Source organism: Xiphophorus couchianus, chromosome 7, assembly GCF_001444195.1.
Source record: "Xiphophorus couchianus chromosome 7, X_couchianus-1.0, whole genome shotgun sequence".
In the NCBI taxonomy this organism is placed as follows: domain Eukaryota; kingdom Metazoa; phylum Chordata; class Actinopteri; order Cyprinodontiformes; family Poeciliidae; genus Xiphophorus; species Xiphophorus couchianus.
The window spans coordinates 27,528,444-27,547,039 of record NC_040234.1 but is presented as its reverse complement, the minus strand read 5'-3'; the positions used below and the strand labels follow the sequence as shown (position 1 = coordinate 27,547,039).

At 40.7% G+C, this 18,596-nt stretch overlaps 1 protein-coding gene and 1 long non-coding RNA gene across 18 annotated transcripts in view; one reads left to right on the top strand and one right to left on the bottom strand.

Moving 5' to 3' along the window:
• nfixb (nuclear factor I/Xb) overlaps positions 1-18,596 on the top strand; it is a 193,754-nt gene that overhangs the window by 144,427 nt on the left and 30,731 nt on the right. For 9 of the 17 annotated variants that reach the window (XM_028022664.1, XM_028022655.1, XM_028022653.1 and 6 more), the window contains 6 exons: positions 2,216-2,281; positions 5,012-5,086; positions 6,573-6,693; positions 7,897-7,932; positions 10,069-10,199; positions 13,911-13,985. In XM_028022664.1, the coding sequence (XP_027878465.1) occupies positions 2,216-2,281; positions 5,012-5,086; positions 6,573-6,693; positions 7,897-7,932; positions 10,069-10,199; positions 13,911-13,985 (504 nt within the window). The remainder of the gene's footprint in view (positions 1-2,215; positions 2,282-5,011; positions 5,087-6,572; positions 6,694-7,896; positions 7,933-10,068; positions 10,200-13,910; positions 13,986-18,596) is intronic. The other 8 variants (XM_028022669.1, XM_028022658.1, XM_028022654.1 and 5 more) reach the window with 3 other exon arrangements.
• Positions 15,606-18,400, bottom strand: LOC114147904 (uncharacterized). Its single transcript, XR_003596163.1, has 3 exons — positions 17,145-18,400; positions 16,538-16,712; positions 15,606-16,309 (listed from the first exon to the last, which is right to left on the bottom strand). It is a non-coding gene; the product is annotated as an uncharacterized LOC114147904 (long non-coding RNA).

Below are 18,596 nucleotides of genomic sequence, written 5' to 3'. Positions count from 1 at the left end.
GTTTTAACAGATTCCGTTGCGGAGAGAAGCATCATCTTTCTCCTGTTCAAGTAGGTCTGGTTGGTCTGCTCAACTTGACTGCCATCTATGACAGTCTGTAAGTGCATAGGACTCTCACAGGACTGCAGAGAAACTTCCCAGCGGTTATATCCTTAGTCCATTAGCATTGCATATCCTCTGTAGGTCTTTTTATCTTTAAGACCATTGGGGCTGTGTGCAAGAGAGAGCGAGCTAAGCGTCTGCGTGTGTTTTTGTGTGTATGAGTGGGTGTGCCGTCAGCTAGCAGGAATGCACGGGTACCGCCAAACCTAAAATGGCTGCCAAACCCCAAAATGGCTGCCAGGATTCTTCGGAGGGACAGTGCGGGAGAGACACAGGATCAGAGACACAACGACTTTGAGAGACGTTGTGGGAGAAAGACCTGAAGTTGGACTCTTGCTACCGTAGAATGAAACAGGAGTGTTTTGTGTTAGAAAAAAAGAAAGAAGAAGAAACCCCTTCCTAAAGCCGTTCTCCTTCTTTTTTTCTTGTTTGGCCAACGGACGATGCAGTGATTTTGTGTCTCCTTTTGTTTTCTTAGTTTTGGCAACGGGCAGATGGCCTGAATGGGGCAGCAGTTTGCTGGCATGTGCTGCTGCCACCCAAGATCAGGGCTCCAATTTAGGCTTAGGAGATGTTGAGATTGAGGGGCCTGACGCTGGCTGGAAGGGAGGTCACGCTCTGCCTAAGAAGTGTTGGCTCAAGGCGCTCTTAAAAACTAAGCGCTGCAGGATAATTGGCCTAAATGGCATATATGATACGACCATAAAACTCAACAAGGCTGCATTACACATCTGAGGAAGAATGGCAACCCTCGGGGGCCAAGGAAAACTCGCTGAAGTAGGCAATTCATGCACTCCTCCATGCCTCGATGGACGCTGAGGTCGACTCAAACACGAGACTCAATCCAAGTTAGACACAAAATTTAAAAATGCATGCTTCACAAGTCGACAGCGCAACTACGTTTTCCCGTAGTGGAAAAAGTTTGTCAGAGCCACAGAATGTAACAATGTTCAATCTTATTTAGATTATAAAGGTAAAGTGAGTGAAAAAAGCGTCTTTGTCTAATCACAAAAAGAAAACACAGGGGGTCGTCATAACTTTGACTCAAAATTATCTTCTCCCAAGCAAATTTTCATTGAACGGAGATAAAAAGACAAAATTATTGTTGTCTAAACATCCATAGAACAATGTCTGTTGATGCCTGAATGTGAGTGGAACTGATCCAGAATCCTAACCAGGCCTGCTGTTTAACATCTTTGTTAATTTGGGCAGGTCTAAAAAGGAAAATTTTCAAAATATTTTTGTCAACTCAAATAGCCACAAAGAAGATTACCACAGCCATAAGCATCTAAGTATATAAGTAATGACAACAGGTCATTTTAACAGATTTCTAACAAAATGGCCGATGGTTAAAAGTTCATTAGGCATCAAAGTACATCCTCTTTTCTCTGTTTTCTACAAATAGTAAATGTTCAAAAACCACTATCATTTAAGATTCCTCATAACTTTACATTAAGGTAAAGGTATTGCCTTACTGTAACACAGAACATCTTGCTTCTGTAACCATGGAATAAACAAACTTTATTTAGCAGGTGTCTATAAAGCATGTCGAGCTTTGACCTCAGCAGGTTGTGGAGAATTTACGACTCTAGACAAATTTACTGCGTCCAAGTGGAAAAATGGCTGTAAGGATTGTAAAGGTTGCTGACCCCTGCTCTAAGCAAGACCCAGAATGTGCGCGGCATTTCTTTAAAGAGGCCAATGCTGAGGGCGTAGGTCAAACTCACCCAAAACCCCCACAGATCCATCAACATCCATGTAAAAACTAATCGCAGTCTCACATTTTTTAAGCATTTCGTCCCTCCTACACAGGACCGAAACTGAGATGGTGTGTGTCTATATTTTCGTAGGTGTTTTTCCTCCCCTACAACGTGAGAAAAGTGCGCTAAAACACTTCTATAAAAACTCAAACTTCTGTTCCGCTTAGACGGAGTCCAGAAGGAGAGACTGACATTGTTTTGGCATCTATTGGCTTCGAGCTGAATTTCAGCTCAGGTGGAGATCTGCTTCTGGCTTTAAGCTATTTCTTATCAAAGTCTTTAAAGAGAACCTTTAACCTTGGTAGCGACCGACGAAGTAACCCGTTTTCTCTCTCTTTCTTTGTCTTTTCCAGAACAATCAGGACAATCAGACAGTTCAAACCAGCAAGGAGACACAGACGTCAAACCCCCAGCAAACGGTAAGCGTACTTTGCTTTAATCTCACACAAGCAATCTTGACAAAACTATTCTGATGCTGAAAAGAGGCGAGCACATGTTCACACACCTCTCCACTACCACCACGCAGTCTTCTCCGTGTGTTAGTGTGTTCGGGCAGATTTGGGTCTACGTTTATTATGGCAAGGAAAGTTGATGGTACTGTACCGTGGAGGGGGCCGGGCTCGTCTTGCGGTGGGCCGCTCATAAATCACACTGACGTTATTGGAAGATGGGAACCACATGGTCGACGTTGAGGCGAGCGCTGACCTCATGCGTTGCCCCTGCTGCGGTTAACCTGCGGACGAGGTAGCAAGAGAGGGAGGGTGAGGAGAGGAGAACGGAGGAAGTGGATAGAAAATGAAAAGAGGGGAGAGAGCACGTGATGGACAGAAGTGATGGATGAAATGTAGAAGAAGAGAATTAGTCCTGTGATTTAATCTAGTTTGTGATGACCACTGCTACAGAATTTTAGTGAACAAACAAAATCATAAAGACCAACGAGGGTTAGAGTTTGGAACAACTTTAGACTTCCGAAGCAGAGCGTTAAATAGTCAAGGGGCCTTTGGAAACTCTGCAGAGACCCACACCTCAGGCGGAAGAAGTTAGTTTTTTTGGAAGAGAGGGTCGAAGAAAGCACTTGTTGAAGGAAGGAATAAGCAGTCCAGTTTGCCAAAAGGCACACAGGCAATGGAGCAAGCATGTGGAACAAGGTGTTCTAGTCGGGGTAAAATCTGACAAGAAAAGTGGTTAATGCATTTGTCACTTTTTTCATCTTTTACATCTTCTTGAAAAAATTATGGCCGAATTCTAGACTCCCAGTCCTAATGTTTTGGCATTCATCTTGATTTTGGAGTAACCAAAGCTACAAATATTGACCTGCTTTGACTCAAAAGCAAATCTTGCAACCTGAATAAAGAATCAACCCAAAAAAATGTCGAATTTCTGGGCCTGTCTTGTGCTTGTTTATGTTTTGTATTTACAATGACTTACTGTTCCGTTTTCTACTATTTGTGACAGCGCTGCTCTAGGCAGATGAGACCAAAGTAGACCTGTTTGGCCTAGACACAATGTTAATAAAACCTAACTGCACTCTGAATACAAAACCCCAAATGTGAAACACGAACAGGAGAAAGATGATGGTGGTATCATGTGGTGGGAATGTTCTCTTCAGTAGGAAATGGGTAAAATAGGAAACTTATCATGCAGGAGGGGGGCCAAATTCCTGTAGAAGATTATGAAAACTTTTTTAAGTGTGAGGAAAATTAGCTGAGACTCTGTGGTTTAGATTAAAACGACCAGCTGGGTCAGAACTTCAGCAGGAAACTAAACAACTTACCTCACACCAAAAGGAGCAGAGAAAAGATGGCTCCCTCAGTGCATATGGTTCCCAGTCTATGTATATTGATAAAGACGTGTGTTACTGGAGTATCTATTTAGAGCACCAACCAACTACGTCACACGATGGATTATGCTACATATCATTAATGAAGGTATTTCGGGCAGGAAGTAACTTTTTAATTCCCGCTTGATGTCATTCTAAGATATCAGGGCCTTTTCCAGCCGGGAACTGGTCATCGTTTAGAGATGGACCACCCGCCTTGATGTTCCTAGTAAAAGTGCGGAGAGGAATCAGCCAACTCGTGTCTCGTTCAACAAAACAAACGCATAAAAGCTTTTGAAACTTTGACAGTGCAAAGGAAGACGGAGCCGACTACTGACTGTTAAAGTTTTAAAGAGCCACCATTTTGTGTCTATTTTGAGGTTTAAAATAAAAACGGAAACAACAAAAAAAACTTTAAAAAAAAAGAAGATGGATACATTTTCATCCATTGGGTATTGATATTTGTGACAAAGCGCATTGTTTTCAAATTTTTGACAAGAAATTTAGAACAAAAATAAATATTGGTACTTCGGTTGTAATTCTGTTGTGAAAATTCAACAAGATTATTGAATGAAAATGCCGGAAAAAAGGGCTAAAACTAGGAACTTCTGAAAATTCTAGGTATTTTACATGACTTTTTTTGACCAGTATTGAGTATACTTGTTAACAATTTCAGTTTGCAACAATCATGTCTTATCTCAATGTGTGTACGAAGTAAAACGTTATTATTTTGATGAGTAATAAATCATCAAAATGTATCATGCAGGAGGGGCAATATAAATGTGTTTCATAAATTACAACATTCACAGTGAAAGAGTGACTGTATTGGCCGCTGCAGCTCCTCCTTATGTTCACAAGCCACATTTATTATTATATCTACAATTATAGGCATTAGTTGCTTCTTTATCATGTTCAGTCAAAGTTCTATAGTATAAAACTCCATTAAAATCTACTGGGGTTTGTGGTTGAAATGAGGCCAGAAATGAAGGGCTTTGGAAGGCATTGTACATGAAGAAGTCATTACACAATGTGTCACGCAGCATATAGATGTACATTTGGAGATTATACCCACCTATTGGACCTGATTAGATGTGCATGTTAGAATGTCAACATTCAGGAACGTTGGAACGTCTAACTTTATAGAAAACACATTTTACCAAATTGGGTTAGAGCAAAAAAAAAAGAAAAAAAAAAGCAGCCTGTCCGCCGTTTCCTTTTCTGCCGCCGTCGTCTCAAATGTCCCTGAAACTTCATCCATGTTTGGTGTTTTTGCATCCAGCAGACGAGCCGCACTGACGATGCACACGTGTTTCTCCCGTCTTTCACGCAGGCCACTTGAGTTTCCAGGACTGCTTCGTGACTTCAGGGGTGTGGAACGTGGCCGAGCTGGTCCGCGTGTCGCAGAGTGAGTCATCGCTGTGATTTCTGCTATCAGCCGCCGTCTCTGTTTCTGATCAGAACCTGCTCCGAAACCTCCAGCGTCTTAATGTCAAACCTGTGTATGGGAACTGGGTGCAGTTGAGGAAAAGCAGGTTGCAAAATAAAGCAGCTCCAGAAATGAACATACACTGTTAGAGAATTGACAGAGTAAGAAAAATATTTGCAACAATCGGCCTTTGTGATTCAGAGAGTACATGTGTTTCCCCTGTGACATCTTTAAAGGAATAATTCAAACCTTTTCAAGGTGGAGTTCTGCAGAGAGGTTACAAGCTGTTAGTATCTTTCCTGCACTAGGTATCTCTTAGTATGCTTTTATTTTGGAAAGAAAATGCTGTTTAGCTGTTCCCAACAACTAAAAGTAACAGAGAAGATGCAAAACTATAACAATCCTAACCATGCTCCCAGAGCTACCATGGAATAGCTTGCACCAAAGCTTATTCATGTGTCAAAATGGTCCAATCAAAGTCTAGATGACTGGGAATTTGTGGCAAGACTTGGAAAATATTTTTTGGGACATTTCAAAAGAAGGAAAAAAATAATTGAGGGAAGAGAAATATGTGTTTATCGAAAATTAATCATTTCATATTGTTATTAAGAGCAGGGAAGATATTGACTGCACATAATCTCCTCACAGAACCATAAACTCAGGCTTCCTTAAAGGCAGGTTTTCAAAATTACAGAAGTTTTATCTGTCTGAACTGTAGTAGGGCTGAAGCAATTAATCAGATTGATTTAAGTAATCGTCATCAATCGATTATTGAAGTAATTGTCAACAATTTTAGTGATCGAGTAATCGTCAACTGGAGTAAACAGACTCCAGAAGAATCCATTTTACTGATAGGACGACACAGTCAGAGCAGTAAATAACTCAAAGCTGTAGAAATATAAATACATTTTCCATTGAAGATAAAGAAAAAACTTATTTGTCTGTAAATATTTTCTACCCAGAATTGCTCAAGTGGTAGTTTTAGCTTCACTTGGTTCAAATTCTGTAAAAAAAAATATAAAAAAAATCTCCTATTAAACACCTTTTGATATCCAAAACCAGAAACATGTGGATGTTTGAAGTATTTTTTTAGCTGGAGATTTTTCCTTTGCTGTATATGATGAAGTGTTCACTAAAGAAATGCTGTTATTACATTTTATTCAATAAAATGTTTTCTTTAAATTAAAAAAGGAATTAAATTATGTGTTTATTTGCATTTTTTTGTATCCTTAATATTGTGTCAGATAAGTATAAGTGGTTAAATGGAAAATCTGCAGAAAATGGCCATTTTTAAATCCGATTAATCGTCAGAATGCTCGACTGATAAAATAATCATTAGCCACAGCGCTAAGCTGTAGAGAAGGTCATCTACTTGCTTGTGCATATAAAGTCCTACCTACATATATCTTTTTTTAGAATAAAGTTTAGAATGTGTGTGATGGACTCCTGTGTTTGCATGTCTCAGCTCCAGTAGCCACGGCGACAGGCCCCAACTTCTCTCTGGCAGACCTGGACAGCCCAGGTTACTACAACATCAACCAGGTCACCCTGGGACGCCGTTCCATCACCTCCACCCCCTCCACCAGGTACGGCCATCTGCGAAACACTCCTGCTCACTAAGAGCAGCACTCAAATGTTTGTTTTTTAATCTAGATTTTCTGGTAAAGACAAAATGAACACCGAGGCGACATTTTCTTTAGTTAGTGCGGCTAACATGGTTGTAGATCCATGCTGCTTAAAGGGGCAGTATTATTTATTTTCCAGGCACACAGTGCCATTTTATAGCACAGTCAAGCAACTATGTTACCATCAGTTGTTATAAAAATGGTGTATATAAAAAATATAGCTTAAAAGAAATTTGACTTTGTAATTTAACGCCTTGAAATTGGGCCTCTGTCTCTTTAAAAACTCCCGCTCTTTCCATCACAACATGGCTCCTCTATTAACTATTTAGAAACGTTTTTATCAGCGTTCCTCTGAGAAGTAGCTCCTATAATGAGCTCAGCAGATGCCCAGTTCCACCAGATGTTTGCAAATTGCTGCTGGCTAGTCTGAAGGGGCTGAGTGAGGGAGGAATGCTCTGTGAGGTGGAGGCTCTCAGGAGGAGCTTCATCCTCGAAGGCGGAGCTAGGTCCGCCTGGGAGGTTTTGCACAGCTAAATGGTTGCCATGGGAGATTAAAGAATTTCTCAAACATTCATGAAAGAATCAAATCAACACTCCAGGTATGTTTTTAATGAGGGAATAACATTGTAACATGACGTAAAATTCAAAAACGGTAGTTATACATAGTACTGCCCCTTTAACTCTGAGATTTTACCAAAATGTTGCCAGGATTTTTAGCGACTTTTAAAATCCCCAAAATCGGTCTCGGCAGATTAGGCTTTTTAAAGATCGGTGATCGGGCAGAAAATTGCACTCGGTGCGTCCCTGCTCCGTAACGCATCGAATCACAATATGAATGTGTGCAGATTGTAGAAAAGACTGCTTGGAAAGAGAACATATGGGATTCTTGAGTTTCCAACGAGCCTGTCAGATGCCTCTAGCTGATGTCTTGGTGTGTCTCTAGCACTAACATCATCAGGTTCTTTAGTAGCTTCTCAGTACTTTTCCTGCTCTGCTTCTGATTGTGGTCTTTCTTTCCCATTCTCCTTCCTTCCTTCCTTACTAATTTCAACTCATTGCCTCTCCTTTTCTCCCGCCAACCTGTCTGCTGGCCCGTCTGTGTTTGTGTCTGTTTTTACTTCTCGCTCTCTTCTGCTTTCTCCTCCCGTTCGCCTTGCGCTGCAGGACTGAAATGGAGCTTTATGCAAGTCTCCCACGGAGGTAGTTACACTCTCTGCAGAGAACTCTTCCCCCGATACTAATGTAACACAGATCCCTCCATCGCACTCGAGCAAAACGCAACAACACGCACGCCGTCACTCATACATCTGCATGCTGTACATTGGCAACCCCGCCCCCTCCCCTCATACTCCAACACTCCCCGTTATTTTATTGGTCACAGATGTATAAGAAGCCGCCAACTCGCACAACAATGCATTTCAGGATCAACCACTTGTGTGTTTTCTAATGGGACGCCGCTTTGGGCCAGCATATTATTAATATTCTAGCCCTGTTCTTGTCACACTGTCTCCTGCTGACTTTCTCTGCCCCCCCTCTCTCTCCCCAACCCCCTCCAGCTGTAACATAATATTAAAACAACACACTAAACACAAATCTTGACACAGGGACTTTTTATTGTTCTTGATTTTTATGTAGACCCCCGTTCTAACGCCAAGGGACTTACGCAGCCACGTCAGCCCTCCACGGTTCCGGGAATAATGCATGAACATTTATTAGAATCTCAAACACAATGCCTCGCAGAAAGCATTCGCCTGCCTTTTATGGCAGTACAGTCACCAACTGGATGTTTTTATCGGGATTTTATTAAATGGACCAGCTTACAGGAGAGACTGATTTTGAAGTGGAGAGAAAAAAAAACTACGCCAGAGTTTCGAAACAACTGAAGACGCACCGACCCGATATTAATATCTGTAGTGGTCCCGATATTGAAAAAAAAAAAATGTAACAATGTCCCCGATCCATAAGGGCAGATCTATTCGGTTTAATTCTGTGCTTTGTGCTCTGAGTGATGTCATGCTTTGTTATTTTACAATACATTTACAATTCCTAATTCCACTTTCTGAACCGTTTCAAAGAAGAAGAAGAAGAAGGTTTGTTGCAGTTTATTTTTTACATGTTGGACTAAGGTAGTCAACCTTTTGTTTTTGTCCGTTTCAGTTCATTTGTTATTTATTTTACTTTGACTCCTAATACTCCAAATTGCACCGACTGAACAAATTAAAATTGTTTTTGCATGTTTAACTAAGTTTGTGAAACTGTTGGTATATTAAAATGCTTTGTACTGGTGCAGAGCTACCACATAAATTTGTAATTCAGTAAATTTATGTTTTTAGTTCATTTCAACTGTTTTTCTGTTTCTTATCGGTTGATACTAAACCTCGGATATAGATATCGGTATCAGTATCAGAAGTTAAAAAAGTGGATCGGTGCGTCCCTAAAAGTTGGGTGTGGATTACTCTGGGACTCTTAGATAGAAATGAAAAAAGTCAACAAGTTGCCTTTAGAGGTTTGTTGGAAAACAGTAGAGGACAAACAGCAGGGCGAGGCTATAGAACAATATTCCAAGCTTTGAGCATCTATAAATTAAGCTTGGACGATATATTGATTTTATCGAACAATCCATGAAGATTTAAATTTTAGAAAAGCTGGATTTTTTCCCCACCATTGCGCTCCTGGATTAGAGTCACTGGGAAAGAAAATCTGACTTTAATCTTAGAATTCAAACTTCTTTTTTTTTTTTTAGAGTTCTGACTTCTTTTTTCTTTGTCTCCAAATTCTCCAATTTTTTTTTTTAAGAGCTCTGACTTCTTTTTTCTTTCACAATTCTTACTTTTTTCCTCAGAAAATGAAGAAGTTTTACTTTTGTGTAACCAGGTTGTTTCTGCCCAGGATCCTCTTAAAAATGAGATTTGAATCTCAATGGGGTTTTGCCTGGTTAAATAAAGGAAATTAAAAAAAAAAGAATTCTGACTTTAATTTTCAGAGAAACAAAGTCAGAATTCCTTTTTTCCTTTTCTTGTCTTCCCCAGCGGTCCTAACCCTCTTCCGTAGATACAAGCATCATGATTTGGTGCTGCATGCCACACATTTCAGATTTTAATTGCTAAAAAAAAAGAAAGAGACGTTTCTCCTTACGTTTCACACATGCTGTGCTGGTCTATCAAATAAAAACCCGATTGTGGGTTTGAATGTGACAGTGGGGCGTGAATACTTTTGCGAGGCATCGTGTGCAGCAATGCGCAGTGACATCACACACAGACATAGCACCTTTACCTGGTTCCCCTCTTGAACACTTTGAAAGCGGTCTGTAGTCACGTTCATCTCCGTCTCTTTCAGCTCCAACAAGCGTAAGTCCATCGACGACAGTGAGATGGAGAGCCCTGTGGACGATGTGTTTTACTCGGGCCGCTCCCCGGCCGCCGGCAGCAGCTCCCAGTCCAGCGGCTGGCCCAATGACGTGGATGCAGGTATTGGTCCTGGAAGTTTGCGATGCTGAGCGCCTCCTAAGGCCTCGACGGGAGAGTTAGCTCCCCTCGTCATTTTGTTTCAGGCTCAGAGGAGTTTTCTTTTGGACTGAAAGGAATAGTTTGACATTTTTGGAGATTTGATTTTTTTCCCGTTTGTGATTACCATGCTCTGTAAATTCTCAAAAAATATATATTTTAGTAGCGGAAACAGTGATTCTGGGTGAGCCACTAATCCGAAAATTACAAAGTTTATAGTAAAATTCATGCTTACAAGCAGTTATTAAAGAGAGCACACAACTCTGAAATGATTTTTAATATGTAGGCTTTATTGAGAATTGTTTTCAATCCACATGAGAGGACAATTTTAATATATACACTTCATTTAATATTTGTTAAATTTACTTTAACCACAGCTTTTCTTGCCACTGACAAGCTTCCAGGATTATTCTGACTGGATATTTAACTTCTTCTCTTGACAGAGTTTATTTTAGCAAATCAAACTTTTAAGTGTATTCAAAAAAGTTTTTAGTAAGTGCTAACAGATTAAAAAGCGATAAATATATTTGTTGTTGACCTCAGATCTATATTTACAATTAATAGCAAAAAGAGTTTTTTGAATTGAACGTGTTATTTATTTTTGTCAATATGTACTTTCTAATTAAAATGTGATTAATTACAATTAACTATTAAACATTTTAATCTGGTCCCACTATTAATGATAAGTTTGAGTCAGGATGTGGGATTTTGATCTTGTGTGTTTATGTAGTTATTCCATCCTTTAGAAAGTGTAGCTCTGATAAATGATCATAATAAAAATTACATTAGCAACATTAACATCCTTAACGAGTGTATGTATACTTTTGGCCACGTCTGCTTTGTTTTTACGCCTTATAGTAACTTGTGATCCTCTTTTATGGGAATGAGAATCTTCCAGAAATGTCAAATGCTTCCTTAAATCTCAGTAGAAAGATTTTCTTTATATGTTTCAATCCTAAAGCAGAAACCACATCTCACCTTCTGACATAGAAAAAAAAACTTGTTTTGTTGTGTTTGTGTTGCATTGCCCCCCACTCTTTCTACCTTTACTTCCCCGTCATTCCCATTCTCTACCTCCAAACCACTAAACCTTCTATCAAAGAGCCTCCAGAGCCAGAGGATCAGTCTGTTTGCCACAGTTTCCCCCACTGACATATCCAGCTGCAGGTGCTTAGCCTTCGTGGTGCGGATATTTCGGGAAATGTTTTGAACAAATCGATTTTGTCAGCTGAGAGGTGTGCCACAATTCTAATGAAGCAAAAGTTAGATCTTCAAAAGTCGCTGCAATATCTGGAAATGTGTCCAATGTGACATTTTATATAATCACACAGTTTGTTATCCAAGATCTCCATAAACTAAAAGCGAAGTGATTTTTATCTTGCAACAGTTCGGCAGAGTGGGTTTGACTTTTAATTGTCTTCTGTATATTTTTCATGGGTAAGAAATATACAGTTTTCTTCAGTTATTGCTCTTAGATTTGCCAAAAAAGAACTTAAGCATCCCTGAGACCTTTCAGAAAAACAACAAAGTGAAAATTTTGTAAAGGCCTAGTCAAAGCTACGACTTAAATCTGATATTGACTCTGTGGAATGACCTTTAAGAGCTGGAGATATCAGTCGCTAAATTTGAACAGTTCTACTATTGGGGTTTGTCAAAATGTCTCCACAGCAATGTAAAATACAATGTAAAATATATTGCCAGTTGCCAATGCTTGACAACAGTTGTTGCTGCAAAGGGTGGAAGAACCAATCATTAGGTTTGGTGGGAAGTTACTTTTTCACATTGGGCTGGGTTGGTTTGATTAGGTTTTTTTTCTTTCTTTCACCTTAATAAATTAATTAAATGCTTAACAGCTCTTTCTGAAACAGTAAATCAAAAACAGTAGAAACCCATCGGGGGGGGAAATAGTTTTATACAGTGTAGTAAACTGCAGAACTAACACTAGGTCTCATTGTGTTGAATGCTTTTCCCTAAGTTTTTTCCATGTAATAAAACAACTGTGAAGTCTGTAGCTTACATCCAAAACTAATATAGTTACCCAAGTTAGTTAACTTTTAAGTACAGGAAGTGACGTTAAACGGCTGGGTTGAAACGAATGTTTTCCCTCGGTGGAACTTCACTTTAGCTTAAAATTTCAGGCGAGTAATAAATTTTAGTAAGCTTTTTTCTTTTCAAAACAAATATGTGGTTATAACGTCCCGTTTCCAGTCACGGTAAGCTAGCAAAACGTTCTTGGCGGTAGACGCTAATGAATAATAAATGGGCCTACTCTCTTTAGCTTTAAATCTTAAGCAGCGAACTGCAAAGTCTTCCCCATCAATTAAATGCTCTAAAATGTGGAAAGAAAATCTTTATAAGTGTATAAGGCATTACTTAAAGAATATTTTTAATCTCAGCAGCTAGCATAGCTAAGTTAGCATACTTAGTACAAACACTGAAAGTGATGTGAATGAGAAAGTAACATTTTCTCTCCTCCACATACATGAGATGCAGCATAATTGTTACATTCTGTAATTCCAGTGGCAAAAAATGCAACCATTTGATTCTCTACACAATAAACAAACTATGTTTTGTTGCCATGCTAAGCTAGCAGGTGGTAAAAGGAGCCAACTCCACAAAATAAGCAAGGCTGTTCATATCTGGGTTTCCTTAACTTAATATTCTTTAAATCTCTCTAAGACGTTTATTCCACAATATTAGCAAGTATTGCTAATATCTTTGCTAATGTCAGCAAGGATTTTTAGCAAGGATCGACTGAGGTTTTATATTTAAATAACCTTGAGGGAAAAATCGGATGGTTTTATAAAATATTTAAAATAAAAAAATAAAAAACTTTATATTTTTTTCATTAATAGAACATACCACACCATATATTTTCTATTTTGATGTTAATACATTTCTATTTAAAAAAAATAAAAAACAGAAAGAAAGAAAGAAAAAGAAACACACAACATGATTGAATTGCTGCTGGTTTATTTATGAAGTTTAAATGTATAATAAGCAACAATTATTGCACTGCTAATTTATCTGTTATATGAATTATTTAAGCTTTGATACATAGACGTTAGCAACATGTAACCGTTTTCTCTGCAGAGGTGCACTAGCAGTAGCAGGATGTTCTGTATCATATAAAAACATATATTAGCTATTTATTAAAATCTTGGGAAGCAGTTATTCTTCATTATTAATCATAATTTCCACATAAACCCGTAATCAGCTCTATCATAACTCCCTCTCACTGCTCTAGACGCCCTCTGAGTCTCACCATTCATGTCCGTCTCCTTTCTCCAGCCTCCCACCGAAGCAACACCGGTTTAGCTCTAAACGTTTGTGCAAAGCTCTAACCTTTCCCTCTTTTTGCTCACAGCACTCTCAACCATCACAGTAGCTATCTCATCAAATGTATTTACAATGTGACTTCATTGGTGTAGCATTTGACTGAAGGGATTCGCTTCAGGAAACTCCCTCTGCTTCATTTGTGATACTGCCAGCAGTCGTGATGTAACCATTTTACAGACGTTTGCTGCGCTCTATAGCATTAAAATCCCATTTTGCTCATTATTTAACCAGCCCTGTTTCTTTCCACCTCTCTCTCTCTCTGTGTGTGTCTGTCATTATCTCTCCTCCCCTCTTCCATTGTTAACTCTTCCCTTTCTCCCCTGTTTGGCCTTTCAGTGCAGCACCATTTGGCCAGTGTGCAGGAGAGGAAGATTAAGCATGAGAGCGATGGAGTGCAGTTTCCTTACCATGGTTAGAACATTAAACATTCTACTGTGTACATGTATACGTTGCTCTCCTTCCGCTCACAACACCCTGAGCTTGTGTATGCACCTCTGTCTGTTTGCCTTTGTCTGCGAGCTCTCTGAGCTCCCCTGTGCTCTTCCATCCCGTCTTTCCCCTTCTATTTTCCGCTCCTCTTCCTCTCCCTGCTTTTATGGATCCTGTTCTCTGGCTCTGTTGCTGCTGGGTGGGGTTGTGTTTCTACCAGATGTCTGCTGCTGTCCATTGTGGGTTCACCAAACGTCTTTTTGGTAGCCCAGTAGCTCCATAACGTCCACCACCTGTCCGCCTCAGAGACGTCGCTGTGATTGTGTGGGAAAGAAATCAAACGTGCGCTGGATGCACATGTATCTCCAGCACATTTCCAACATATGTGAATGCTCTGGTGTTTCTGCAAGCGTGATTTTTATTGGTATTTGTTTCATTGTGTCCAAACAGCACATTGTTATCACACCACATGCTTCTGAAGTAAATTTCCCAGAACATTTGACTCAGTGGTTTAGTATTTTTTTATCATTTTATAAAATTAGAGAACAGTTTCCACGTTTTGTCACGTTACAACCACAACTTCAAGATGTTTGATTTGGATTTTACATGACAAACCAACACAAACCAGTGAAATGTTTTTGACAAGTCGAAGAAAAATAATACATAGAATGAGTTTATTTGTTTGTCCTTACTTTGAAAAACAGAAGCCTTCGGTGTAATTACAGCTCCAAGTTATTTGGCGTTTGTGTCTACCAGCTTGACACTTTTACAGACTAAGATTTTTGCCCGTTCATTTCAACAAAATAACTTAAGTCGAGTCGGATGGCATGGAGAGTCTCTCTGAAAATCAAAGTATTGCCATAGATTCTGAATTTGGATTATTGCCCCAGCTTTGATCTAGATCATCACTGATATAGTTGTCACTGTATGTCTAGGGTCATTGTCCAGCTGGAAGGTGAGCCTTCGTCCCAGTCTCTTGTCTTCTGCGGCCTCTAACTTGTTTGCTTCCAGTGCTGCTCTGTTTAGCTTCATCCATCTCCTCATTACATCTGACTGGCTCTGTTGTTGCTGCTAAAGAAAAGCCTCCTCACAGTGTCATGCATTCATCTCAGTGTTTCCCCTTGATGATGGTTTATTCAGATTAATGTGCAGTGTTAGTTTTCTATTGTGTTTTGTATGTAAAACGTCTCAGTTGACCAGGATATCTTCTTCCACACGCTGTGTATACTACACAGTGTTGGACTTTCATAAAGGCCAGATTTGTGGAGTTTGTGACTAATTGTCGTCCCGTCAACAGATTCACCCGCCTGAGGTGTGGATTTCTACAGCTCCTCCAGAGTGACCACAGGCCTCTGTGGTCAGGTTAGGGCAGGGGTGGGCAATCCTGGTCCTCGAGGGCTGGTGTCCTGCAACTCTTAGATGTCTCCCTGGTCCAACACACTTGAATCCAATAACTGAATCACCTCCTAAGTGCAGTCAAGTTCTCCAGAGTCCTGCTAATGACCTCATTATTTGACTCAGGTGTGTTGAAGTAGAGATGCATCTAAAAGTTGCAGGAGACCGGCCCTCGAGGCCTGGAGTTGCCCACCCCTGGGTTAGGGGAACTTCTTCTCCCTGACCTTTCTGTTGTGTTCTTTGACCTCGGCTGTTTGTTCACTAACGTTCTCTGAAGCCCTTTCTCCTCCATTGTCAAGTCTCACTCTGGCCGGTTAATGTTTGATTTGGTTTTAGCCAAATTGTCTGTGTCTGCATTGGTAGTGAGCTCCTCTCAGTGGGTGTGAATGTGGGCCGGAGCCTGGGAGGAATGTGGGAAACTTGGAGGAGCTGTGGTCAAAACTCCACTCCTTGTGGAGTCGTTTACCCCTGGGTAGATGCTCAAAATGTCTACCAATAGATTTCTCTGAAATTTCTTTGAAATCTCTTAGTATATTTGTTCGTGTCCCATCCACTTGACTCTGGATGTGCTCTTCTGCCACAATTGATAGAAAGATTTGGACCACAAGGTTTCACCATGGAATTATGAATTTATACCTCGCCACCCTGCCCAACTACTACAGTCTTGATGTAGATTGACAATGGTGGTCGAGATGTTGCTGACGTAAATCTACCGGCCAAATCATCGATTGCAGTCTGCCGCCAATCAATGTACCTTTGAGTGGCCAGTTTCTCTTCAATCTCTCCTTATATTTGCTCGTTGCTGTCCAGTCGTTTAATCCACAGGCCACTAAACGGATGTAGTCTGCTGCCAATCAAACCGCTTGCGCACAACGCTCAGGTAGATCCAGCATGGATGAACTGCTCGGGATCTGCAAGTGGAGACAAATCTGGTCGTCACTGAGTGGGGAAGAACTGGTTATAAGCACATTAGAGAAGAGGCTAAACAAACCTCTGCAGCCTTTAGAGAACTAATTGATTACTACTCAGGCAGACTATTTACTAAGATTTCTGAAGGCGATTCAGAGTCCTGGATTTCAGATTGGGTTGTCAGAATAAAGGGAAAACAAAAATGCACAGAAAATAAAACCGAAAACTACACTGAAGTTTGTGGTTGTAACACAAGGAGACGTGAGAAAGCCCGAGCGCCCTGCAAGAGACGTCGGCGAGGTAGCGGGGATGTGAGTGAAGTTTCTTCGGCACCTCATCCAGTTGGTTGTTTAGACAGAGCTGTTTGGGGGCTGCGGCCACCTGCCCCCGGCCTGCCTCATCTGTCTGTGAAAGGCAGCACAGAACAAAACAACACAAGATCCAAACAAACCAAAACCAAAGGTACTCAGGTGTGTCATCAGTCCACAAGGCACCTTCTGTCTCCGAGCCATGCTTACTCACCGACGCACGCGGACACACACATGCTCACACAGAAAAGAACTATATTAGAGCTCTTTAACTGATTTACATTCTCACACACATACAAACACACACACCCCACACCAGTCTGGAGAGGAACAGCGTTCCGGTCCAGATGGCAACTCCATGTGTCTACAGCAAAGGGAGTTACTGGGTTACAGCAGACATCTGTTCTGGAGATGGTGGTGGTGGTGTTGGGAGTGAGAGATGTGGAAAAAGGAGAAGAAGGGAGGAGGGCAGAAGAAGGAGGGAAGATGAGGGCCTCTGCCTCTGCCTGCTCCGGAGGTGAATCTCTACCTGAATGAAAGGCTCTGAGGCATAGCAGGTGATCATGTAATTCATCATGAAGTCTGTTGTGTCCCGCTCAGCTCTGCTCCGCTTCTCCTTCTGCCTCGCTCGCTCGCTCGCTCGCTCTCGCTGCTCTGTGGTGGGGAAAGACGGAGTGTTTGGGTAAAGAGGGAGTGGCTCAGGTTCCCCCGTGCATTTGTGATATTGACAGAGTCGGAGCAAATATGTCTTTTGCAGAAAACATGATGCTTCAATAACTGTACTGCTGTCCTAATCTTCTCGCCTACTAACAAAAGCCACGAGGGAACGGCAGTTGTCCAACATACACAGTTGCTTTTATTCACCTGAAGCTTATTTGTTTTTGCTGTTTCTCTCTGAGCGCTCGCTAGCCGACCGGTTCAGCGGCGGTTTGTGTGGCCGCTAGCTTGTTAGCGTGGCAAGACTGCAGGGTCATGGGAGCAATTGGCTGCCAGGCTGGCTGTGCAGTGTGCCAGGAGCAGGACACAGAAATAATGAAGAACAAACAACTGTTTTGTATGTGTGTACAGACACACTGACATACACACTGCAAGAGAGAGAGAGAGATCAGAGTAACTTCTGTTAGCTTTATTAGACAAAGCTTTCACTGGGCATCTGGGCCTCATTTGCTGTTCCTCGCTGATATACCACCAGATATTTCATCAACATAGTGACTAATTAGGAATTATCACAGGGTCTAAAAACAGTATGTATAATTTAAAATTATTTATGAATAATGGGCTGCTTATAATTGGCGCTGGCACGCGGAAACCTGCAGTCGCAGAGGAACTGAAAGCTAGCGGGTAATTCTTTTGGGTGCGTGGGATTTTTGTTTTTCCCTCCTTTGTTTGATCAAAGTTCTACATGCGAGTGGAAACTTCTTTCATTTTATTATTCTTGCATGATTCTGTGTGATGTTGGTTGTTTGAAAGCAAGTTGAAATTATAGCATATTTAGTATTTAGGATGTCTAGTTTGGCATGAGCTGCATAAACACTGTATCTTACATTTCCCATGATGCAACGGTATAATCCTCACTCCTCCAGTTGGAGAAGATTGTTTTGTTTTTTCCCCCCCCTCTCAAATCCAAGCTCAGCCAACCATGATGGCATCACTTTTACATCATCAGCGTTTACGTACTTTTGCAAATGTCTCCCTCGGGCCTCGGGCCCCTGAATGCATCACACAGCAGACGAGGGATTTCACAATGAACTGGAATGGAGATAGCCGTGGCGTTTAAAATAAATAAATAGATACTGATCAATCAATCAAATCAATCAAATTTTATTTGTATAGCACATTTCAGCAGCCAGGCATTTCAAAGTGCTTTACATCATATCAAACACAGAAACACAAAGCAACATAGAATCAACAATCAAAATACGACATTAAGTCAAGTTCCATTGATAAATCTGATTTCTGCTAAAGGTATGCAAAAATAAAA